This window comes from Magallana gigas, chromosome 1 (assembly GCF_963853765.1).
Source record: "Magallana gigas chromosome 1, xbMagGiga1.1, whole genome shotgun sequence".
NCBI lineage: Eukaryota > Metazoa > Mollusca > Bivalvia > Ostreida > Ostreidae > Magallana > Magallana gigas.
In genome coordinates this window covers 1728649-1755763 of record NC_088853.1, presented here as the reverse complement: position 1 = coordinate 1755763, position 27115 = coordinate 1728649, and the positions used below count along the sequence as shown (strand labels likewise).

At 34.8% G+C, this 27115-nt stretch overlaps 1 protein-coding gene across 7 annotated transcripts; it reads right to left on the bottom strand.

Annotated features, from left to right (window-relative positions):
• Positions 1-2867: 2867 nt before the first annotated feature.
• Positions 2868-25822, bottom strand: LOC117680612 (uncharacterized). 7 transcript variants are annotated; one of them, XM_066076272.1, is made up of 8 exons: positions 25651-25822; positions 14226-14327; positions 13439-13495; positions 11751-11809; positions 7344-9099; positions 6782-6859; positions 6504-6586; positions 2868-4457 (listed from the first exon to the last, which is right to left on the bottom strand). In XM_066076272.1, the coding sequence occupies exons 5-7, from the start codon at positions 9094-9096 to the stop codon at positions 6528-6530; spliced, it is 1890 nt and encodes a 629-aa protein (XP_065932344.1). In that variant the 5' UTR covers positions 9097-9099; positions 11751-11809; positions 13439-13495; positions 14226-14327; positions 25651-25822; the 3' UTR covers positions 2868-4457; positions 6504-6527. The 7 variants fall into 7 exon arrangements, with proteins under 7 accessions (XP_065932344.1, XP_065932351.1, XP_065932342.1 ...); XM_066076279.1 differs by lacking the exon at positions 25651-25822 and adding an exon at positions 17589-17873; XM_066076270.1 differs by lacking the exon at positions 14226-14327.
• Positions 25823-27115: the final 1293 nt, after the last annotated feature.

The window sequence follows — 27115 nt, the reverse complement described above, 5'->3', positions numbered from 1 at the left end:
CTCGTCTCGGTGAGCTTTGTAATCTGTGATTACTTATGTTTTAATGTAAACATAATACACATTTCTTAAAACGACGATAAAGGGCGATTTTAACGGCGGATTTTAATTGGATTCCATAGAAGATATATTGAATGACCATTTATGTATATTTTTTTATCCGGGAATAAATTGTTATAAAGTTCAGTGTCTGACAACCGAGCCCCTGTGGTCAAAATCCGCGTGTTTACAGTATATGTATATAAATGCGTGGCTGTAATGTAAAGATACATCTGTAAAGTGCGTGATTGCGGTGTAACGTTATATGTGCTGAAGTGCCTGGCTTTTAAAGTGTGTACATGTATTTTTTCTTGTATAGCGAGGTTTATAACAAAATTTATAACACAACCATATGACAACAATTGACTTATTATATGCTTATGAAAATAAGAGGCCTATGGGCCACATCGCTCATCTGAACAACAATTCCTTGTAACATTATATGTCGTAGCATATGCTATTTCTATATCAAACTTTGAACCCTTTTGGGGCCTGGTATTTTTCCGTGAATTTTGGTTAGCTTTAACAAATTAGATTGTACACTATCTTAGAATGCTTGCTTAGTAATCTCACAAACTGTAGATTATTTATTTCTCATAAAGAAAATTTTTAAACATTTTTAAGGCGCATCGCTTTCAGTGATGTAGCCAGCCCACTTCTCTCGGCTTATATACAAGCGGCGTCATAGAACTCAAGTATCAATGCGCCAAAAAATATATAGTGCCATTCTGATTGTTACGTATTTTCAACCAGGAACATATATTCAGTATTCATTTTAAAAATGTCAACAAATCATAACAACAGATATCTCCTTTACACATTAAAAAAACATCAATGAAAGAACAAAACAAAGATTAATACGCAGATGAGATAGACTTGCAATGCGATGTACGTACGATAGGGACAGAGGACCAGTCAACCGATGAGATAATTTGCATAACAACAGTTCGTACTTCAATTTAAAAGCGGCGACGTTAATTGTTCGAATATCGAAGGTAAAAAAATGAAATAATTTCGTATATAAAATATTTATATTAAAATGAGAGTAAGTTGCTGTCTTCCTATAGCTTAAGGGACAGATTTCGTATTTTATCAGTTGATAAAACGAATAAGACGATGTCCAACTGAATGAGGAAAAGCGGGCCACCTTCCCCATGTGTAGAATGGCGATATTAAACAACTTGTAGTGATGTTTTTAGCTACCTTCAATGCGATGCGCCGCTCAGGCCTTCAGGCCTTTGATTTATAATATATATTTCTATGTTAAACTTTGAACGTCTTTTTGGGCCCCAGTCTTGGTCCTGTGGTCACGCCTTTATTTATTACATTATTTAAGGATGCCTGCATAGTAATCTCACAAATTGAAGCATTGTGGTTCTTTATCAGAAGATTTTTATGATATTTTTCTATATTCGTTAAACTTTGAACCTCGCGTCAGACCCCAATTTTTTCACTGTATAAACAAGCTTTTGAGTAGATATTGGCATATCTGCTGCAGTGGTTCTTGAGAAGATTTTTAAAAATTTCCAACGTATTTCTATGTTAAATTTTTAACCCCGCCTGGAGGCCTAGTTTTGGTCCGATGGTTTCGATTTTTACAATTTAAAATATTCACCATAAAAACAAGCTTTGGTGTAAATATTGGCACTTCTGGTGCAATGGTTCTTGAGAGGACAATTTTTACATTTTTCCTATGTATTTCTAAATCAAAATTTGAACCCCGCCTGCGGCTCCAGTTTTGGTTCGAGGGTCACGATTTTTATATTTTAGAATCTTTACTATAGAAACAATCTTTGGTGTAAATTTTGGCATTTCTGCTGTAGTGGTTCTCATGAAGATTTTTAAACATTATCTTTTCTACACGCGACTGAAGCCCCAGTTTAGGTCTGAGGGTCATGATTTTTATAATTTAGAATTTTCACTATATAAGCAAGCTTTTGTGTGAATTTTGGTATTTCTGGTTCAGTTGTTCTTAAGAAGTAGATTTTTAAGGACACACACCCTATACTCACTGTTTCTTAATTATCCCTCTTTGGAAGAGGGCTGCGCGCTTTATTTTCACAATTTAAAATCTCCTTTCCATAAGAATACGTTTTATTAAGTTTGGTTAAATTTGGCCCAGTGGTTTTAGAGAAAAAAATATACTCACTGTTTCTTAATTATCCCTCTTTGGAAGAGGGCTGCGCGCTTTATTTTCATAATTTAAAATCCCCTTTCCATAAGAAGTTTGGTTAAATTTGGCCCAGTGGTGTTAAAGAAAAAGTCAAAAATGTAAAAAGTTAACAGACAGACGGACAGACGCCGGACAACAGGTGATTAGTAAAGCTCCCTCGAACCTTTTGTTCAGGTGAGCTAAAAAACTACAGTATAATAACAGTGTTTTAACAGTTTATAATACTGCTTAAGGATGAACCAAGCTGGCATAATAAAATATTGCATATCCATTGTTCTTTCCCACTGTAAGCCTATACAGAGGAACTGCAATTATTTTTCTATAATCGCAATTGCTCTGTCTGTATACTATGACGTCATAAAGGATACATTTAAGTCTGAATGTTTATCTTTGATGCAATACCTAAATGTCTAGGTCTAGGCTAATACAGGGTATTTGCGAGTGGTAAAATGCAAATATAAGTAATAAACAACGATTATTTAGTGAACACAGCATTATGAATAGCAATTGCTCTGCTGGCATATTTTCCATGATGCGCTAGTATTGTCTGAATACGTTGAAATGTTAACAATGGTGAAGTCTGTCTGATTAATCCGTGTCCTCATTTTGTACCAAGTATTACAGTACTGCCTGACTATGAAACAAGACAAACAATATAGACATGTCACTTCAAGTTTATTAACTTTTATCTACAGCTCGCTACATTTCCCCAAACATCATTTGTATACAAGTATTATGTTTTTCATGGTAAGAGTAAACACAATAAAAATAAACATAATACTATATATATACGTTATAAATGTATTTCATCAGGTTTATTGTGTGGGTAAACACAAAATATCATCTCGCTTAAACTTGCGTACAATATTTCTCCAAATAAATGACATTAACTTGAGTTGTCCTATCTATCTGGTCAACAGAGATACAGAGTGTGAGAAATGTGCTTAAACACCATTAACAAACACATAGGATTAACAACATGGTAAATACAAATTGAGGTCATCATGACCTACTTTCAAATTGATATATACATGAGTATATATGACTTCTGGTATAATTATTGGTACATCATTTCTAAAACACAAGTTAGTTTATTTTTTCAAATAAATAGATAAGTTCTAAAATAGTTTCACTATAAACTACCATAATTCTAATTGGGTCATTGTGACCTACCTTTTGAGCACAACAAGCAATATATGATGCACCAATTGTTACACAGGCACAGCTAAAACTTAATCAATTAAAAACTAACATCAACTATTAATATATTGAAATTAAAACTACATAACATTGTATAAAAAAACCCATTGAAAACTTATCAAATTCTTATCAAAAGCTTATCAGATCACTTCTTTCCAAATGATCAATCCTACCAATAAAACTGTCAGGGATAAACACCATCAAATTCATTCCTCATTTTTAGGTAAAACTTCCATCTTATGAAAATTATCTAAGGGGAATAACTGTTTTTTCATCCTGACTGAAAAATACACATTTTGAGTTATTCCCCTTTGAATATAATGTTTATTACAACATACAAGATTTCTTGTGTAAAAATCAAAATTACAAAAAAAACAATATGTGACACATTGGCTACAATTGTAATGGACATCTCCGTCCTAGCACCGAATGATACCAGAAATTTCAGGAGCTTAGATATGTAAAACATATTATATACTGACAAAATTTACACTTAGATAAAATTGACAAAAAACGTATGATAACAAATTACAGTAGAGTTCACGTACACAAAAGACAGAGTCCATTGATGATGTCTTATTCATAAAGAGTTTAGGTACACAGAGCACAGAGTCTATTGAGGATGCGTTATATATGTAGAGTTCACCTATACAGAAACAGAGTCCATCGATGACGCGTTATATATGTAGAGTTCACGCACACGGATACAGAGTCCATCGATGGCGCGTTATATATGTGGAGTTCACGCAGACAGATACATTATTTTTGTGCAGATTTCATGTACACCGAACGCAGAGACCATTGATGACGCGTTATTTTTGTGCAGAGTTCACCTACACATCAACAGTGTCCATTGATGACGCGTTATTTTTGTTCACCTACACAGATACACAGTCCATTCATGAAACGTTTATGTAGAGTTCACGCACAGAACACAAAATCTGTTGATGACCGGTAATTATTTGGCTTCTGTAACTCCATTGGAATTATGGATAATCCTGGAAGGTTTTCTACTGTCTCCCCCTGAAGGCGTTAAAAAGCAGCTTGTCTGCAAGAAACAAAAAAAAATAATTTATATTGTTATACTTTCATGTTAAATACTGAAATCTGATTGGTTAAGACGCAGTTAATAATATTTACTATTACCCTCAGCGTTAGCAACGCACTTGGCAACGGGTAACATTAAAAAATGTTACATGCGCGAAAATTATGCGCGTACGGTTCGCTGTAGAATTCACGTTATTCCTATATAAAAGCAGTAAAATTTTCTTAAAAATTTTAAAAAAGACATTCAGTATAACAAAATAAATAGTGCCTGTTTGGGAGGATAACAGTTGAAATTGACACCCCTCGAAAACCATTGTCAACCTCCGCTTCGCGTCGGTTGACAATGGTTTTCTCGGGGTGTCAATTTCAACTGTTACCCTCCCAAACAGGCACTATTTATATAATAGTATTAAATGATTAATACCAAATACTTGGACAAGAAGGAAAGAGTGAGCAAGCTCAAACACCCCATGTTCTCCCATTACTTGACAAGCTACACATCATGAATGGCAGAGTATGCATTAAGGTGGCATTCTACACCGCTTTCTGATGACGCAGTACGCAAAAAAGTAAATCTGGAAGCATGTAATTCTGGTACCGGCTGATTGCAACTGATGCGAATTGTATGGGGACCGCTCTTTTGAAAAAATTGTTAAATGAACAGAATAAATCAAAATGTTGATTAAAATTCATTATTTACATGAAAGGTGGTATGGGACACCTTCATGTTGTGTCGTATTATTTATCGAAATAGTATAATTTTATAAATAGTTTCTTTTCCTTCATTGTTACCTTACAGCGCAGTGCAGTGGGTTAGAGGGCTCACTACGGACCTGTAAGTCACGAGTTCGAGTCGGGTTTGAAAAATTTATTACTTTTCCAAAATTTTCTAAAACATATTTTTTGGTAAAATATTGTGAAAGAAAATTCTAAACCAATGAAAGTATTTCAATAGTAGTGTACTTTAATTCACATCATTATTGACAGATGTTCCATACCACCTTAATTAAAGGGATGGGAGGGTGGCTTTGAATTTCTCTCAGGTTGGGATACATAAATCCTAATTATCTCCCCTTGAAAAGGGGCACGTTCCTTAATTTTCACAACTTTGAATCTTCTTTGCCCAAGGGTGCTTTGTGCCAAGTTTGGTTGAAATTGACCCAGTAGTTCTGGGGGAGATGTTGAAAATGTGAAAAGTTGACGGACAGACGACAGACAAAATGTGATCAGAAAGGCTCACTTGAGCTTTCAGCTCAGTTAGCTAAAAATGATAAAGGGCATTACTAGCAAAACATCATCAGATCAAAACTTTCTGCAATTATGCACATATCTAATCATTTGTCTTAAACAACAACATACTAAATTCTAATGGTTCAAAATTTGAAGACAAAACATTGTAATTAAAATTTCCTAGAAATCAACACATTGTGTTCTAACTACCTACAAAAAAAATCATTGCTAAATTCAACGTTTGGACAAAATTCTAAGTTCAATGGGGCTAAAATTCCTAGAAAGATAAATGAAATGGAACTTCCTAGTAATTAGCACATCTACACGTTGTGTCCTAAATACCTTAAAAGTTTCATATATTTCATATTAAACATGATAAAATTCTGTGCAGCTGTTGAATATAAGTTTCGCTTAAAATCCAGGACTAAGTGAGATAGGTCGAAGTCATTATTCTCTAACAATTCCATTACATGGGGTATAATAATGGCACAATTAGCAAAACAAAGATACATTTACAATTGATAAAGATCCAACATTTACAATGTTTAATTGTTCAATTTGATATTATAGACTTCATGTGGATATTTGTTTTATAATATTCCACATTCAGAAAATAAAACTTGTATAACATGATGTTTCTCACTCAGCAACAGACAGCCATGTTTGGATGATCACAAAGTGTGAAATAAACAGGAGTCAGTATTACAGTCCATGTGAATTATACACAGCTCAATTTCAGCTGCAGATGTTGAACAAAGTGACAAACAACATGTGTGGTTTTGAGAGCAGACTAGATTTGTACAGAAACATTTACAACCTGTCAATATCCCAGCTATCTCCATTATACGGCTGGTGTTGAGCTGGACATGACGTCCTCATCAGGACGGGGTCTGTGTTCATCTACAACATGTCATTAATTAGCTGTTAATTAATCAATTCCATACATTATATGTAATGATAGAGCTACATCTACAAATTAAAACTTCAAACGGATTACCATGACACTTGGTCTATTATTTGTCTAATTAATTAAATTAAGTCAATTAACATGTAACAAAACAACTGATTACAAATACATGCATCAGTGAGTTTTACTTTTGTTTAGTTGATGAGTTTTGTTGTGATGAGGTGTCGTGTATCTGATGTCTCCATCAGGACGGGGTCTGTGTTCATCTACAACAAGTCATTAATTAGCTGTTAATTAATTAATTACATACAGTATATGTAATGATAGAGCTACATCTACCAATTAAAACTTTAACCTGATTACCATGACACTTTCTTTAATATTTATCTAAATAATTAAATTAAGTCAATTAACATGTCACAAAATAACTGATTACAAATACATGAGTCACTCTATATATTTCATAATTAAATACAGCAACCTGTTATTTCTATTCACTAAATACAATGACATGTAACTGTACATTTAATTAATAAAATAATGTATCTAATTTCTGTATATTTTAGATAAACACTGAATCCCAATGACTGGTAGACACAGCTAACCCTGTAACAATGAGTTGTTTATATTGACAAACAATCACACAGATAAACATGTCTTACATGTATCTTATTGACTGATAATTAACACGGACTGTGTGTCTTAGTTATCTATATCTAATTAATGTGAATGATAATGACTCAGACTTACCTGTCAGAGCGTCCTGTCTGGTGATATACCTGTAGACACACACCTTGTTGTTGTCCAATGATCCGACCCAGAGACGGTGAGTGTTGACATCATAACTCAGGCTCCATGGTTCACCCATCACTTGTGATTTTGTCAGTAGATGTGACAGGAACTGACCGTCCTTATTCAACATCTGTACTGTTTTGGTTTTATTATCACACACCAGGATGTGTGACAGCGCGTCAGTACAGATTCCCCATGGATATAGTCCTGATCCTGATGGATGTCCTGTGTAGGAGAAACGATGTCTTCCTCCACGCTCTGTCACCACTACAGCACTGTAAAAGTCAGACACCACGACATCCCCATTGTTGTTCTCTGTTATATAGATAGGTTGTCTATACAGTCCCCGTCCTGTGTTATTGTACTGTATGGTTTGTGTGAGTTGTCCACTCTGGTTGTACCGGGTTACCTTGCCTGTCTTTGTATCATAGTTATACATCCCGACCAGTAGATCCCCAGTGGACGGGGACCAGTACACACTCAGTGGTCTCCATGTAGAGTCTGTTCTCTCTATAAATGTGGTGGTTGTTTTCATATCCTTTGACAGTTTGTTGATGTTATCATTCCTATCTATATAAATCAGTTCACTCTCACTGTTCACTGTGTGTAATCCTACACCACTCAATGAAACCTCCACACGATGTAGAGGGACACCTGTTGTGTCTGTCAACATGAGATTGTTCCAATGACTGACCCAGACCCGGTCTGATGTCACACAGGAAATGTGACGACAACCACCAACACCTGTCAGTGTGAGAGATTGATGGAGCTCAGCACCAGACGTCAGTTTCAGCAGACACTGGTTTCCTACGCGTCGGTTTCCTCTCTCTGTGATTTGGATTGCACTCAGTGACTCCATCACATCCTCCTTGTTGAGTGACTCAGTCATGGAGAGCTGGCTGGTGTGGAGTGTAAGATGTATCTGGGGGAGGGCTGTCTTTGTGAATGAGAGGAATTGTAGCGCACTGAATGTGAATGCTGGCTGTACATATCTGTGTTCATATCTCCTTAGTCTGACAATATGTCTGATCATTTTTATCTTTTGTTTTTTACATCTGTGTTTGAAATCAAAGTAACATAACACATTGTTCAATAGATCATATACCACATAGTCAATGAGATTCTTCAGTCTCTGGGCCTTTGTTAACATCTCTGATTGAAGGGGGGAGAATTCTGTGTGACAGGTTTTGACATCAGCTTTGATTTCTGTCAGGAGAACAGGTCTGTAAAAGAGAGCCTCACTTCTGATGGTGTGAATGGTTCCTCTGTGTTGTTGTCGCTTTGTTTTATAGGCTGTTTGTATATCCAGTATTACGTGCTGTCCTTGGCCATAAAGAAATCGGTGCAATTGGTCCTCGGAACAAGAATCACACACAGGAACTTGACAAGGTTCACAGTACTTTGTATAAACATGGCTAGGATGTCTCACACAAATCTCTTGTGTTGGGATGTAGTTGATTTTATCACGGTGTGACACAACATCATGGTCTATTGTTTGGAGATCTTTTACATGGTTCTCTTTACACTGGGGACACAGATCACATGGACACGATACACAATGGTACGCTGTGTCGCCCGGACACTTAGAACATTGATGTAGTCTAAATGAGGAGCTTGCTGTGATGTATTGGGAGCTTGCTGTGATGTATTGGGAGCTTGCTGTGATGTATGGGGAGCTTGCTGTGTCCATGATGTGGGCGGTCTGGGTCATAACCTGTTCAATGAAAATAAAGAGTTTTAGGATTATTATTGTTTGTATAAACATTCAATGTCAAATTTTAACAGAAATATATTTGGGTTTTTTAAAGATTAATATATTTTCTCTACTTGGATAATTGACGGTCTATTATTCTGGTTCTGATTATAGAGACACTCAACCAGTAGAAAAATACAACATAAGATTGCTGAGTGAGAAAGAGGTGCTATCTCTCTCTCTCTCTCTCTCTCTCTCTCTCTCTCTTTATCCCTACATTTCTTTCTCTCTGTTTCTCTCTCTTGGATGTGTACATAATTGAGAAAGTGTACTATATGATTATCTAGCAGAGAAAGTCAGAGAGAAATAAAAATAAGATGTAAAGTACACATCACAATTAAGTTAATTCAATTACCGGGTATTAACTGTCTCAATTTACCTAACATGTATTCCTGCTCTTTCTATTTCTTTCTCTCAATCTCTGTTTCTCACAATTTCAATACTAAACATGCACTCTTGGCCTCTCTCTCTCTCTCTCTCTATCTTATTCTCCTCTCTCTCTGATTTTTTTTTCTAACACATGCTTTTTCTCTGTCTCCTCAGATTTCTCTTCTAAACATGTATTTTTGCTCTCTCTTTCTATCTATTACTCTCTTTCAGACAAACTCCATTAAACATGTACATGTACTAAATATATCTTACTCTCAAAGATGTAATCTCTCTCTCTCTCTCTTTCTCTCTCTCTGACCTATTCTTATAAACATGTGCATCTTACTATTGTAATTTCTCTCTCTTTTTCTCTCTGAGTTACTCTCTGTTAAACATATGCATCTTTCTATTTCTCTTAGACATGTAATCTCTCACTCTCTGTGTCTGACTCTCTCTCTGTGTCTGTCTCTCTCTCTCTCTATCTATCTCTCTCTCTCTCACACATTATTACTCCTTCATTCACTATCTCTAATTTTACAGCTAAACAAGTACTTCTTATCTCTCATTCTTTCTCTAAGCCTCTGTCCCTCATTATTTCATAAATAAACATGTAAACACTTTCTATCTTTTATGTAAACATGTGCATCTTACTTATTCTCTCAGACATGTAGTCTCTCTCTCTCTCTCTCTCTCTCTCTCTCTCTCTGATACTTACTCTTTTACATGTAAACATGTGCATCTTACTTATCCTCTCAGACATGCAGTCTTTCTCTTTCTCTCTCTCTCTCTCTCTTTCTTGTGACTTACTCTTATACGTGTAAACCATGTGCATCTTATTCTCTCAGACATGTAGTCTCTCTCTCTCTCTCTCTCTCTTGTGACTTACTCTTATACATGTAAACATGTGCATCTTATTCTCTCAGACATGTAGTCTCTCTCTCTCTCTCTCTCTCTCTCTCTCTCTCTCTCTCTCTCTCTCTCTCTCTCTCTTGTGACTTACTCTTATACATGTAAACATGTGCATCTTATTCTCTCAGACATGTAGTCTCTGTTTCTTACTCACTGACTTAGTATGTAAACATGTGCATCTAACTGTTTTTCTCAGACATGTATTCTCTCTCCTCTCTCTCTCTCTCTCTCTCTCTCTCTCTCTCTCTCTCTCTCTTCTCTGACTTACTCTGTTAAACATATGCATCATTCTATTTCTCTCAGACATGTAATCAATTTCATTCTTTTATTATTCCTTTCTCTCACTATCTCATTATTTTACAGCTAAACATGTACTTCTTTTCTCTCATTAAATCTGTTCTCTTGCTTTCTAACTGTTCTCTCTATCCCTCACACTTTCACTACCAAACCTCTCTCTCTCTCTTCTAACATGTAATCTTGTTTTCTATCATCCCTCTCTTCTCTCTATCTATCTCTCTCTCTTTCAGATGAACTCAACTAAACTTTGTCTCTTACTCCCTTACTCTTGTTGTTCCATATCTATCATTTAATATTTATTGTTCTGTATAACATGTCTGTTTGCTCTCTCTTTCTCTCTCTCTCTCTCTCTCTCTCTCTCTCTCTCTCTCTCTCTCTCTCTCTCTCTCTCTCTCAGATACTTGCTCTTATACATGTAAACATGTACATCTTACTTATTCTCTCAGACATGTAATATCTCTCTCACTTTCTCTTTTCTCTGACTTACTTACTCTGTTAAACATATGTATATTTTCTTAGACATGTAATCTCTCTCTCTCTCTCATTATTACTTTCTTTAATTGCTATCAAAATACAATTCACACCTAATCCTCAAATTTGTGCAAAATGGGAACCCACCAGTGTATACATGTTAATTACCGGTTTATGTCCCATGCTTTGTTATTCCCTTAACCCTGGTTGATTTTTGACTGCCCCCTAGATAAATGAGCCCTGAAATTACCACAAAGGTATGTTTCTCCTCGTCTAACACATCAATCATCAAATGGGAATGTGGGCAATAGTTATATTGTCAGTTCCTGGGTAAGAAGTTGATGTTGACCTCGGCCTATGCTCTCGAGAAACAGTTCTTATCCCAGTACTAACACAATGACCACTGCCCTCATACCCATTTAAAAGATGTATGCTACATGTAAAATGTCTATGAATGACACACGACGACAAACGTGAGATAGCAATGGGTCTCCTGAATGACTCAGGTGACCTAATAATACAGAGTATAGCTACATGAACATGGTGATATTACATGAATACTATACCACATATATTCTCTCTTTGATCTTTCAGTCAACAGCACAGTCAAACACAGCCTGGGAACCTGTAAAGAGACCATCGACTGTTACATTCTAGTACTTGTTGATAGCCCGCGCAATTGCGGGATTTAATATTACATACATTTATATGATACAATGCTTCACAAGATATCTGTGAGCCAATGCTCACTAGTGATACCCCCGCTCTGATGTAAAAATGCAAAATAAGCAAAGTCGACATTTAACAGAAAGCTGGCATCTGATTGGTACAGAAATATATCCCATAATATGGCATGCCTAAACAAATAGTGTGTTAAAATTTCAAGCATCTGCGATTAATAGCTGCTGAGAAATCTTTGAGGAAAATTTGTTTGAAAATTTTGGCTAAAAATAAACAAAGTCGTCATTTAACAATAAGTTGACGTCTGATTGGTACAGAAATATATCCCCTAATATGGCATGCCTAAAAAAACATTGTGTAAAAATTTCAAGCATCTGCGATAAATAGTTGCTGAGAAATCTTTGACGAAAGTTTGTTTGAAAATTTTGGTTAAAAAATAAGCAAAGTCGTCATGTAACAGGAAGTTGACGTTCGATTGGTACAAAAATATATCCCGTGATATGGCATGCCTTAACAAACACTGTGTAAAAATTTCAAGCATCTGCGATAAATTGTTGCTGAGATAAATGTGACAGAAATTTTTGTTACGGACGAACAGACAGACGGATAGACAGACAGACGGACAGACACACAAGGGTAAAACAGTATACCCCCTCTCCTTTGGAGCGGGGGTATAATTATATGTTGATCCATATTTTTTGGTTTATTTATGTAAACATAGTGTCTGATTTTTTTCTTAGTTGCTTTATTAACCTTTTCTCAAACTCGTAAAAATCTACATTTACTATATTAATTACTGCTTACTCTCAAACATGTACCTTCAATCTATGTTTACTCTCTCTCTCTCTCTCTCTCTCTCTCCACACACACATCACCATAACTTAGTTATAGAAATGAGGGCCGACACAGGATTTGCCTTCTGTCTGATTGGATTGAAACACTGTTTTTCAAATGTGACACATATCTTCAGTATGTTCTTATTTACAATTCATCTATGAAATACAGAATGTAACTTTTTATAATAAGGTTATAAAACATGGATAAAATGCAGTTGTGTCTTTACCCCATGTAAAGAACAGACTATAATTGCTATCAAAATACAATTCACACCTAAATCCTCAAATGTGTGCAAAATGGGAACCCACCAATGTATACATATTAATTACCGGCTTATGTCCCATGCTTTGCTATTCCCTTAACCCTGGTTGATTTTTGACTGTCCCACAGGCAGATAATTGGACTATACCCCAGCCCTGACATTACCACAAGGATATGTTTCTCCTCATCTAACACATCAATGATCTAATGGGATTGTGGGCAATAGTTATTTTGTCAGTTCCTGGGTAAGAAATTGATGTTGACCTCCGCCTATGGTTTCGGGCAACAGTTCTTACCCCAGGACTAACACAATGACTACTGCCCTCATTCCTATTTAAAAGATGTATACTAAAATGTCTATGAATGACACACGACGACAAACGTGAGATAGCAATGGGTCTCCTGAGTGACTCAGGTGACCTAATAATACAGAGTATAGCTACATGAACATGGTGATATTACATGAATACTATACCACATATATTCTCTTTGACCTCTCAGTCAACAGCACAGTTAGACACAACCTGGGAACCTGTAAAGAGACCATCAACTGTTACATACTACAGACTGGTATAACCTATCAGTCAACAGTCAGACACAGGGAACCTGTAAAGAGACCATCAACTGTTACATTCTAGTACTTGATGATATCCCGCACAAGTACGAGATTTAATTATATATACATTAATATGATACAATGCTTAATATTTCAAATATTTTTTGTTGTTCATTTTTGTATATATTTTGTCTGATTCTTTTCTAAATTGTTTTCTTAACCTTTTCTTTAATAAAAATTGAAATAAAAAACCAACTGCATGTCTGGATTATTACAGGAGTGGGGATGACAAATCCAAACTAAAATGGATGATATATACATATTACATACCTATATCTAAGTATTGAATCCTTATTTTTTGAAAGTCTCATAACTGCAACGGTGTGTGCATACAAATTGAATAACGCGCGTTAGAATAAGGATTTAATGCTTATATTTACATATTTTTACCTTCATGCCTTATACCTCAAAATTACTGTATTATCCTATGGGTAAGTTCAAATTAATGGAAGAGCCACAGTAACAGCCACAAGCGTGATCTTTGATTTTCGTTTGTGACGTTGCACTTAACAGCGTTCAACGTTTGTGACGTCACAATTAAAACTCGTGATTTAACCTTTTAGTACCCTGTCTGTGTTATGGTGCTATATCTGCAGTAGCTTTACATGCAAAATATATGTGAAATGTAAATATACATATTATATACCCATCAGTTTTTCTTCCTTGATACTGTCAATTTCACAGTTTGATCTGAGTTTCCGGATCACCACACTGTGGTTTTCCGATTCCGTATCACTGCTCTCTGAAACTGATAACATCTGTATTTTAGCCCGTTTTTAAAAGACTTCGTTTAAAATACAGTCTAACTTCGTTATCTCGAACTAGATGGGACTGTTTAAAACTTTGAGATATCTGAGTATTTGAAATATCAAGGTACAATACTTAAAGCGGAAGGAAAGTCAAAAATACATTTTATTTATATTAATAAAGTGTTTTAAATTATCACAATTGGTCATGCTGTTTTGAAAATAAACTACATAATTAAGCTATAATGCACGTTTTGAAGTGAGAAATTGTATTTACGGGAGGCTGACATGATGTAGAACTCTTTTGTATTGAAAACCAAGAAAATTAATTATTTTGACGTCCCACAATCTATTCTGGTTTGGTTTACATACATGCATACAACGTATACAATGCTCTGAATAAAACACTGGTTTAGGCCTAACAAAAAAAAAATAGTTTGTTTCCGCTTTCACTCTTTCATGATGAAAAAAAGTAGGGTCAGTTGGTCGGAAATTTTGTATTTTTTCAAATATTTTTTTTTCCCTTTAATATTGCAGTATCCATACATGCCGGTTGGATACTAGTATGGTATAAATGGTATTAAGCTGGTCTTAAGAAAACACAAAAATGATATCATATAGCAGATACTTCCTCTGCCAATGATGAGAGCATTATTAAAATCTACAACACATGGAAACATACAGCCATTTTGAAACAAAACGTTTAAGTTACAGTAACTGCTTCAAGCATTTTTGTGACCAAAATTTTGATTATTTTGTTTTTCCAAATTGGATAAAAACGAAAATAAACGATTTTCCATCAAAAATCCTTAAAAAAAAAGTTTTGAGTCGGGGGGTAAAAGCTTGGGTCGGTCGGGAGAGCGGAAACAAACAATTTGTTTTCTTAGGCCTTATGCCTTTCTGTTACTCAAGTAATCGACTGAACAAAAATAATATGATTTTTTATTAAAGCACATAGTAGGCCAATTCATTTAATTTTGTATTCCTACAAATTTCCTCTATAAAATTAGAATGATGTCGATTATTTGTTTCGATGTTCAATTGTTCCGCCCCCTCCTTCTCAGTATTATATATTCAAATACATTAATGTATTAAATTAATTAAATTAGTTTATTAAAACATCCTACCATATTCATGATATTCACCATTCTTTTAATGATCACTATTGATGTGTATCATTTTTAGTATAGGAAAACGGTTTAGGAAAAACAAAACAATTTTTATGACCATTCATCGCCCAGTCCCCTTTCAACCTCCCTATTTTATGTACACATGATTGCGTGGACCCTGAGGTCCACGCAGAAAATATATAAACGAGGTTAAACCGGATGCTATGGGGAAAATTTAGCCTGCGCATGAGCTAGCCTGGTTCCTGTGGGTAATGGGTAGCTCAGGGAACCAGGCTAGCACACGTTTATCTGGATCGGGATCGGGATTCCGTGCCATATGCACACATAAGTTCAAAGGCGCTGTAATTGTAAAGTTGTCGGTAAACAGTACAGAAACAAAGTATTCCTTTTAAAGAAATGATTGGCATGTGATATGAACTATCAGTATTATGAAATAAGTTAATGTTATGCCGAAACTACAATATGCATCAAATAGCATAATTTGCAATGTTTTGTTGTTTTCCGAATACACATATGTAACTTTACTTTTATAGTAGGCAAGGCTAGAGAACTTCCCGATTAAACTTTTTTAAGCATTTAAGTATGATTGAATAATTATGTCACTGTATAAAAGTTTAAATTTCAAGAAAAATGCATCCAAGTATGAAATTTTTAATTTACACAAAACTGTCACTGTATAACGTTAGTTAACAAAGTAGTGCAAATCGTAATGTGTTCTACAAATAGTAGAATTCACCGAATGCCTGATACTATACATGCAAACTTCATTCATAGATAGATCATAATTATTTTAGAAGTCAGGGCTATACATACATGTATACGTAATGCAACGTACAAATTTAGTGGTTAAAAGCAGAGGGCTAGAGTCGGTGGAATCTCTGATAATCTTATTAATAAGGCTTTCACGCTTTCGTTGGAAACACATGCAAATGGTCCACGTATTGTAGTCCTTTTTTAAAGGACAGCAACTTGTTTATTCATATAGACGTAGAACACAATCTGTTCATTGTTTACAAATTAATGCAAAAAGTTAACTTCTAATCTTTCCTGGTATAAAAATGTATGAAATTAAAAGACACTAGTGTATGCTAATGATGCAACTGTGAAACGATAAGCACGTGCCATTATCATTGTGATGTCATGAAAAAAGTTCACACATTATTGAAATGATTCGCTATTCTGCAGGTTCATATAAGGAAACATATTTGCAACTATAAATATCAAGTATCACCTTCTATGTATTCTCTAAGTAAATTCCCAGTAAATATATTCACTCTTTACATTTAATCATTCGATATCATTGCAAGTATATATTTTGATACAACTCCCACTGGCTTGGATCCCCCAAAACATGTCCACCACCATACTCTCATTTTTGCTATTTTAGGCTGGTTTTAAAATATTGAAAATGAAAGTAGGTTTTAATTAATTCAACAATAATTACTTATCAGGTAAAATTCAATTATAGTTTATGGACATCATATTACACTTGTTAAAATACCAAAAGTGTAAGCAGTTACTCTGGTGCAGGCATTTTTTAGTTAATTGACAAAATGAAGTATACTTACATGTAACAAATGTTAAAGTGGCAATAACTATATTTTTTTTTTCAAATTCTGGTAAGCGATTAAGACATTGATAAATGTTTTCTCATAAAATGTTTGGTCTTTCAACAGGAAAACAAAATGTTACTTACTTTTTTAGTCAAATGCCACCCCCCCCCCCAAAAAAAAAAAGCTATTCATATATTTAGTTTTTAATGTTTTAATCGGTCAACTTAGTTTTCATTATTAATTAATTTCATCTTTATATTACTTAACGTAGGCCTATATACTCCCAGTAAACATTTAAAAAAAAGGGGGGGGGGATTCTGTGTCTGAACAAACGACTGGTACATTGAGCTGTTGGATTGAAACAACTTACCCCCTCCTCCCTTACCTGAACTAAGTTACAACAGTTTTTTCTTCAACACTTTACATATACACGAATGACATGATTTTGAAGGTTTGTTTTCGGGTCAGCCATTTTACATAGTTGACTTTTAAAACTATCGCGTTTTATCTCACCTAAATTGTCACGGGCATGATATATGGAAGAAGTAGACTATATTGTAGAATATATGATATGACAAACCTTTTTTTCACGGGGAACAATTATCTAAACGGATAGAAATAAACTTTCCTTTCCTCTTCCCAAATCGGTCTATCGTCTGGTCGACATACGTCACAGCGATGCTTAGACGTTTCGCCACCTAGCAATTTCGACCCCAAATGGTTTCGGTCCCAGATAATGAATTTACCGGTTTTCAAAAATAGAAAAAAGCTGTTCGAATATTTAGTTTTAAATGTATTAATCGGTCAACTTAGTTTTCATTATTACTTTATTTCATCTTTATATTACTTAATGTATATGTACTCGAAGTAAACATTTTTTAAAGTAAGGGGGTGGGTGGAGGGATCTGGGGGGGGGGGGGGGGGGGGGTAACAATTGATTTGAGACCACGGATGACTTCTAAAGCAATCCTGTATTTCTACATATTTTGCAGAAATGTTTGCCAGAACAATTCAAGTGAATTTACTGGTCAGTTCCACTGTATGTGCTTTGTTTTATTAATTCATGTTAAATTTCATTATGCGTTTGTGAAATAAAATTTTAGAATTATCTTTTGGACGACAATCCTGCTATCTGTAGCATTCCTGTCCCGTCACAATGAAGTGTGTTTGTTTATAACAGAATGTCTGATTCTGACTGACACCGGAAATCGTGTTTATTTCAGCAGCCAAAACATCGCACTTGTTGAACTGAACACAAGCACATAACAACATGTCAAGGACATTCGGTACACGCACTTTTGCACAAAATAAAATAATCAATGAAAGCAAAATATATACGGTATGAATCGAATGACATAATGGATTTTTATGAATTACAGCTAGAAATGTTATTCGCATTATAAACACAATCTATTTAAGAAACAGCATACATTAAACATAAATATGCAGTAATCACCATGCCCGGAGAAAAGGGGGTATGAGGTCTATTTTTGGTAGCTTTATTACACTGCTTTAATTATAAGTTGTTTTTTTTTAAACTAAAACCACGCCATCGTTTAAAAATCGTCAGCGCTTATTATGACACGTCTTTCACTTTCTATAATTAGGCAACGTCAAAACAAAGAAATGTTTACAGGCTTCAGGATCGGGGGCGGATTGGGGTGGGGGTGGGGGGGGGGGGGGGTAGATGGGGCCTGCCCTCCCCCACACTTTTTTAAAAGCGGTCACAGACACGCACTTTTTCGAAGTATGTATAAACTACTGGGATAATTTTATAAGAAAACCAGGCCCCGAGGTTATAAAACTTTTTACATACTCGTACTCAAATTCAAACTCGTACTCCGAGTACGCGCTCCACTGAGTACGACTCTTAAACCAAGGTTATAAAAGGTTTGGAGTATGTTCTTCTATCATTCATTGTATTACAATCTCAATACCATTGTACAAAGGTACACACAGATTATAATGATACAATACGTGGTGTTTCTCACTGAGAGAGAGAGAGAGAGAGAGAGAGAGAGAGAGAGAGAGAGAGAGAGAGAGAGAGAGAGAGAGAGCATGTACAAGATCAACCCTGACTCTTAATACAAATGTGAAGTATGGGGGTTCGAAACTGGGGAGCATTTTAAATTTATTTTTCTAATAAAACACATAATTTCCGCTGAGTACTATTTGGAGTATGCTCTTAAAGCTGGTGGAGGAAATTTATACGTCTCTAGAGCAAGGAAATTCATGTAAAAAGTCCTGACTTGTAGACAAACCGTACGTGTATTCAGATCAATTATTTCTCAGCAAAACATAACACATTATAATTATTTACATGTATATTATGCCCTTTATCATCTGCGAGCATGGATCGAGAGATGTTTCTGCATCTATAACTGATGAAATTTTCTATCTCTCTCTTTCTCTCTCTCTCTATCATAATGTTTAGCTTCTATCATGCATGTTTTAATTAATCAAAGTACTGTCATTATTTTACATAAACAAGCTTAATTTTTATAAACTGTAAATTACCCGGGTAAGAGAGAGAGAGAGAGAGAGAGAGAGAGAGAGAGAGAGAGAGAGAGAGAAATTACAGCCCGTTAATTACCTCGTTCCTTTTAAAGTTGTTTATATCTACGCTCTCTGCCCTCTTTTCCAAAAACATTTGAGATAATCACAGTTTGTTGATAAATTTCCCAATAACACTGGATTTCATAAATTAAAGTGACAAACACAGCTTTTAATTGAGTTTCACTTATAAAAACACGTGTCTACACCACATTAAAATCGCTTAGTAAGTTCACACGCATCGTTGTATTTTGTGATGCGATTTTTATAAACCATAATCTTTGAAATATTTAATTATATATAAGCATTATTCACATATTTTTTTTTCAAAATGTAAGATTGCATGTACCTCTCAATAAGACATCTGCGTTAATTATGTCCATTTTTTGCACTAATCGATAGCACAGTGCCGATAGTTGTAGCTTATACTCGGTCAGTAGTAAGATTTTTACATGGTGTCTAAAAATTTCTCTCTCTCTCTCTCTCTCTCTCTCTCTCTCTCTCTCAATGAACAATGAATACAAATATCGGCCAAGTGATTATCTATTTAAAAAATTCTAATAGATTCTAAGATTTTTTTTTATTGCTGTACATTGTACATTGGAACAAACGCACATAAACATTGACTTCAGTATCATCGAAATTTGTTTCTTGTAAATAAAAAAAAGATGAAATATCATTTAAGTTTACGTCTAATGCCCTCTAACATGCGTTTGTATTACTTACTGCTAATTTTTGATTACTTTCTATATTTCCAAGTAAGATTGCTTTTTGTTAACTTTCAAAATCGGTTCTTATTGTTCTTAATCGTCTTGATATTTCGAAAAAAAAAATGTTGTAAATTATTTACAGGATATGTCATAACTTGGTGTTATAAGGGAGATAACTCAAATTATCAACCTCTTCAGCATAACTAACCCCTCTCTCTCTCTCTCTCTCTCTCTCTCTCTCTCTCTCTCTCTTTCTCTCTCTCTCTCTCTCTCTCTCTCTCTCTCTCTCTCTCTCTCTCTCTCTCTCTCTCTCTCTCTCTCTCTCTCTCTCTCTCTCTCAGTTAAATGTGTTGTCATGATAATCAGTCCCTCTACCTCTATCCACCCACCACGCATTATTCACAACCTTTCACCTCGCATGTTTTATCATTAAAACACGGCGATAAAGCTCTGCCATTCGTTCAACTGTATTTGCGATCATGTGCGTGATGAGTTTTCATACATACATGAACTCGAATAGGTTTCGAGTCACGTGATCAGGTAATATAAATAGTAGAACAATGCGGTGACGTGGCGCTCTAGGCTTGCTCGTTAGTTGTATGTGTTTTAAATAAGGTAAACTGGCAGATAGAATGGAATGCAGTTATATAGGACTATAGAACGATGAGAAAGTTTCATTATTTTACTTCCTTACTAAACAAAGCGATAGAAAAACAGAGTTGTTTAATCATAAAAACATAACGGGGCTTACTCAGAAACTTCCAAAAACCCCACCACGGTGAGCAGTGCTGTGCACGTGGCAGAGACCGGACCAGCATTTGAATTTAAGCACGAGGGTCGAGGTCCCAAAAGTTGGCTGAATTTGAAGAACTGTTTCAGGAGGGATATTTAGCGAAGGCCGCGCTCGTTATTGACGAGGAGAAAGCCGTTTACAACAAAGAAACAAAGTCCTTAAGGTGGAATTTCCTTACCTGGTAACTAACAATAAAGTATTTAGTAATAAAAGATATTATGATATATAAACTGTGCGTATGTCAAATAAGCGAAAACTGAGGATAAACAAATGAATAAAAATTCAATTCAGTAAGTACATGTAACATCAAAAACCCCTGCGAGATTAGAACTCGGAAAGTACGGATCACAAGCCCGACACTTCCCTCGGCTATGTAGTAAGTATTATGTGTTTTCCATTAAATTCTTTTTATAAAACAAAGTGTCCTTTCGATCAGAGGTCAGACATTGTGTAATGATGTTACTAGTTTTCCACCTTAAAATTGCTGACTGGGACACACTACACGGATATCTGGACGTACTGCTGACAGACGGTACTGAAGATGCTGCTAAGCTTCGTTACGCTGTGGGTCGTGCTGCAAGGAAAAACGCTTACAGAAGTTGACCGGACTACAGGCCCAGGGGCGGTTTTGCACCCAGTGACTTTTTTCGTGGCTTTAGCCAGTCGTATAGCTCTAACGACAAATTCAGCAATGGAACCTCCAAAGTCGGACTCACGGGATTTCGATCACATGGTTAGGGGAATGTTTCTATCTTAAAGGACAACCAACACAACCCTGTTATCACTTAATACTAGTGGAGTCCCAAAACACTGTAAATGGTCAAGTTAAGAATATGTTTGAACTGCATGAAAAAAATAAATAAGAAAAAAAAAATGTTAAAGTTATCAGCGTTAAATAAAAGCTAAACAAAATATTTGTAATGCTAATAGTTTCATTTTGAATGTCATAAAATTTGGGAAGAAAAAATGTTAAAGTTATCAGCGTTAAATTAAAGCTAAAAAAAATATTTGTAATGCTAATAGTTTCATTTTGAATGTCATAAAATTTGGGTATACAATTCCTTTAAAAGAATTTCCACCGAGAATTAATTGAGTATTAATTGAAAATCAAAGTACTGAAATACTGATGGGAGTTGATTTTATCAATTATCATTTATTCAAAATCAACGATATGTGATTTTGCCTGGCAAGTAGTATCAGTAATCGAAATATTTCTGAGAAATTGTATGAAATCTTGTCATGTTCAACCAAACGCTCGCCTCTCTCCGTTTATCTCCGCAAGAGAGACTGTTTTATCGGATATTACAGGAGACAGCCAAGCCTCTGGTTGAACGAGACTACATTGAACTCTAGCGTAGGAATATATACGACTTTAAAAGATAACACTGTTTGTACAATTTAAAATCTTATTATTTTCATGGCATTAATAAATAAGTTTTCTTGAAAAACAATGCTTCAGAATACATAGCACCGAATTTATCGATTATTTTCAAGAACTAAGTGTTGTCAGCGGTATTGATTTGTGCTTAGGTCCAAACACTGTTTCACTTTCGCTTTGCCCCAATAAGTGTATAGGAGAGTTGATTAAAATCAACTCCGAAAAAATGATCATTAAAAATGCAGAATTTGTTGATAACGCTGTTTTAGATCTTCTTGATAATGGGTGTATAAATATATCATAAGGTTTAATAAGCCACCATCAACAATTCTGTTTTCTGATCTTAGTGATTTTGCAGGCATAGGCTAATCTTTTGAACAAAAAACAAATATTGTACATCATATGTGGAGTGGCATTAATTTATTGCACGGCGATATCACAGTCGTAAAACGTATTGAGCAATTATATCATTCTAAATTAATAAAAAAGGAATTAAAATTGTGATCAAGAAAATGTTGGCACCTCAAACCTCACCTACAGCCATCATGACAAGCGTGGTCCATTAAGTGAATTGAATTTTAGATCCCCATTATAGTTTTACATGCCCCTTACTGATATAAAACAGGTTAATGAATAGTATATAACTAACATTCAAAGATATACATGATCTGTACTCAAGGCAGAAGAAGAGAGAGAGGCGCCTTGTAAGCAAGTTGAACGAGGACGGCTGGACGAGGCGGCGCCTAGACAATTCGTACCTCGTACCTAGTGTCACCAGGACCACTATCACCTATCATTTTAGACACATAAATACGAGAGTTCATTTTGTATTGGGGGTACCATGTTATATATTATACCCTAATTTCTGTACGTAAATATAGTATGGTACGTATAGCAAAACACAAATGTATCAATTGCAAGAAGTGAGAATGTGGTGCTTTGTTAATGATTAAATAAAGTGCACGTGTAACAGTTCGCTCTTTTCTCGAGGTCAATCTGTGGAGTGACACGGCAAAAAGGAAAGGAAAATAGACCCACAATTCAAAGCCGTCGTCACGTGATGTAGTGGTGTTCCCCATATTTTTAAATGGAAGATGATTATGGTATATTTGTAACATATCACTCATTATTCTGAGTAAGCGCCCGTAAACTGATTCATGAGATATCGCATTATACACATGAATTTATAATGGGTTTCTCTTTCGTTTACTAATATACCAACACATTGATACACTTAACCCCCCAACCCCTCCTAAAAATGAGAAAAGCAACAAAAACAAAACGAAACAAAACAAAAACAAATAAACAAATCTTAAGAGAAGATTATTACGACCAAATCAAATCAATTCATGGAAATCAATTCATGGATACGTGCCTTTTTATGCTGATAGATTGCATTGAGGTGCATAAATATTAACTGTGTCGCTTGGTTGAATTTTTGTGCTTATCCGTTTCTTATGCTATAAATATTGATTATCTTCCGTATTAAATTCGATTCTTTGGTTGTTATGGAAAACACATTGTACTATAACAAATACCACAAATACGTTGCTGTGAACAAATGACATTTTGCTCACCATAAATAATTTACAGCAATGTTATTTCCTATTTATAGTTATTGCATTGATTTATTTTAGTTATTACAATAATTGATGAGAGAGAGAGAGAGAGAGAGAGAGAGAGAGAGAGAGAGAGAGAGAGAGAGAGAGAGAGAGAGAGATTCAGTTTCGAAACGAAAGCCTGAAAGAAAGCAAGAATGAAAGAAAAAAGTTTACTGTACATTGACAGTTCATTTATTCAGCAATTCCATAATAACAACTTTCATTTGAATTTGGAACTAAATAAAGCATGTACTGATGTTTTTAGAGAGCCGCTTATTCAACTAAACCAGACGAGAAAACAACTTAGATCTCTTGTGTGAAGAAGGTCTTTCCTGTTTTATGGGCCGTAATAATGTGTTAGAGACACATTGTGGTAGATACAATGGATGCAGGTCGATATTCAAATCTGACTCATCCTTCCTCATACTACATGTTACTTCCTTATTTCGCTCAGAGATTATCAAAATATTTGACAGTTAAAGACAAACCACGTATACTATATATTTAGTTTCAGTTTCAAGTTTATTTTTTTAACTCACCAGTTGCTTTTAATATGTTATATTTATTATACATGTATATATTTATATTTATATTTTGTATAGCTGCCTGTGTAAATGTGCGTTTCTTTTCTTTTTTTTCTTTTTTGCACAGTATTGTCTATATTGTTCTCCAAGTGCAGTGTCATTGCCGCTCTCTCTCTCTCTCTCTCTCTCTCTCTCTCTCTATCAATCAATCAATCAATCAACCCATCAATCAATCAATCAACCCATCCCTTTTTATAAATATCTCTTGTTTTCTTTCTACAACATACATGCAGTACCCCATTACTGATTTTTCGAAAGATAAATTGTGGGATTGGATCTTCATTGTGAGCAAGCTATTCCATGTCCTATAGCTGCAACTGTTCCTTTATGGCATTATGATAAAATGAATATTTGAAGGAGTTTGCCAGAAGTTAAGAAAAGAAAAGAAAGAGTAACAAGTGTACGGCTTTGAAATTTAATAATATATATCATAACATATAGCACAATAATGCTATCGTTGGTGCTATTTTTTTTTTAAGGGAATTTGTTGTGCCAATCTCCTTTTGTAATACTTCAAATATATTGCAAAAGTTAGTGCAAATTAAAATTCAGATGACACGTAAGCGCAATTTTAGCAATTTGCACAATGAAGGCATGAAATCAGACATAAGAGTAAGACAATAAGAGTATTCATGGTATCATAACACACAAATTGTATTCTTTATCAAACCAGAAAATGAATAATTATCTCAACGAGCTGAACTACTTTCTGTTCAGCAGGGGGTTTTTTTGGTCGCCATTTTTGATCGAGGAAACTGAGTAATAAGAGAGGGATGAATGGCCATGCACGTACCTACTTTATAAAGTCGTGAAATATATCGACATTTTAGAATTTATTTTAGTCGATAAATACGGTTGGCAATACATGTATTCAATAAAGATTAAGGACTACTCTAAATAAGAATATACATAAACGTGCAATAACTTATATATAAGATATATGATTTAACTTCCGTATTGATATTATATGCAGATGTAGAGTTGTGTTTCAAAATCATTAAAAAATAAATACTTTTTACTTACCGCATTAGACTTGTTAAAGACACACTTGTTACTTGTAGAACAGAGGTAGAGGTTATTCGAGATTTTGTAGCGCAGTTAGGTCAGGGCTTTCTTTGCGTACACCAAAGTCTGTTGGTCGGAAGTTTGTATGGTCACGTGACTTTAACAAGTACAGTCTGTATACGGAAACTGCTTGTATAAATAATAAGTCGATGATAAACATCTAAAGATTAAGTACAGCAGTACTCTCATTTTTTTTAAACAAGCTGGATTTGTATATATTTTGATTTCTTTTTTGGCAATTTTTACGGGGGCTTGATTTTACTAGGGGATGGGGTGTTGTTAATATTTTATTTAACGCTTATTAATTTCCTCATTTGAGCATAGGTGATCAATTTTCCTCGTAGCTTTTCTTTTTAGGTTTAATCCCTAAATAAGGTCAAAGACGGACTATTACCTTTTTTTGAAATCTTCAAATATAAAAGGTGAAGTACACAAACACTCCATTATTATCTACAGTATGTATGTTTGTTTACATTTCTCTCTCTCTCTCTCTCCCTCTCTCTCTCTCTCTCTCTCTGAGACTTCCTCTTATACATGTAAACATGTGCATCTTACTTACTCTCAGACATGTAGTCTCTCTCTCTCTCTCTCTCTCTCTCTCTCTCTCTCTCTCTCTCTCTCTCTCTCTCTCTCAGCAGGACATGTTTTAATGATGTTCTTATTTGTTTGATATGTATGTAGGTATGAACGTTAAAGATAACCAGATAGGCCAAACATTTAATATTGTGGCTAGGTTAGCAAATAAAACGCATGCTTTATCAGACACATTTATCTCGGACTATTGTTAAGACTGATGTATTTGTCTGATAATTTGTTTTGACTTTTTTAATTACACTCAAAACAATCCCCCGGGGGATGGGGGTGGGGGTATGATTTTGATTCTCAGTGAATTTTTTTTACAATGGACGGACAGCTCAATGTAGTCAATAAGATCAAACAACGTGATCTGGATTTGGACGTTAAGTGTGTAGTAGGTGAGATTTTGATTAAATAGGTAATAAATGAAAATATAATATAAATGTAAATTAATAAAAGTTTATCAAATTACAATAAATAATATCTAACTCTTTTTTTTCTATTTAGTTAGTGTTTTCTACCACTTTAAATCGACACACATACACTCAAACATTTTACATTTGTGACAGTGGGTTGTCCCAAAGATCAACAAGTCCACTTAAGGGTTCTTCATTTATTCAGATACATGTATAGGGATTAAAGGATTAAACCCTGTAATATAACTGATAGATATCAGCATAAAAATGATCAATGTTTACAATAAGTTTCAGCATGAAAATGTACAATCATATTCAAATATATATTCATGAAATACATTACTGCTCAGAGTTCACTAATCAAACTATTTGTAAAGAAGGATAACTATGAGTATAATGCATAATTCTTACAGTGTCAAGAAGAGTTACTG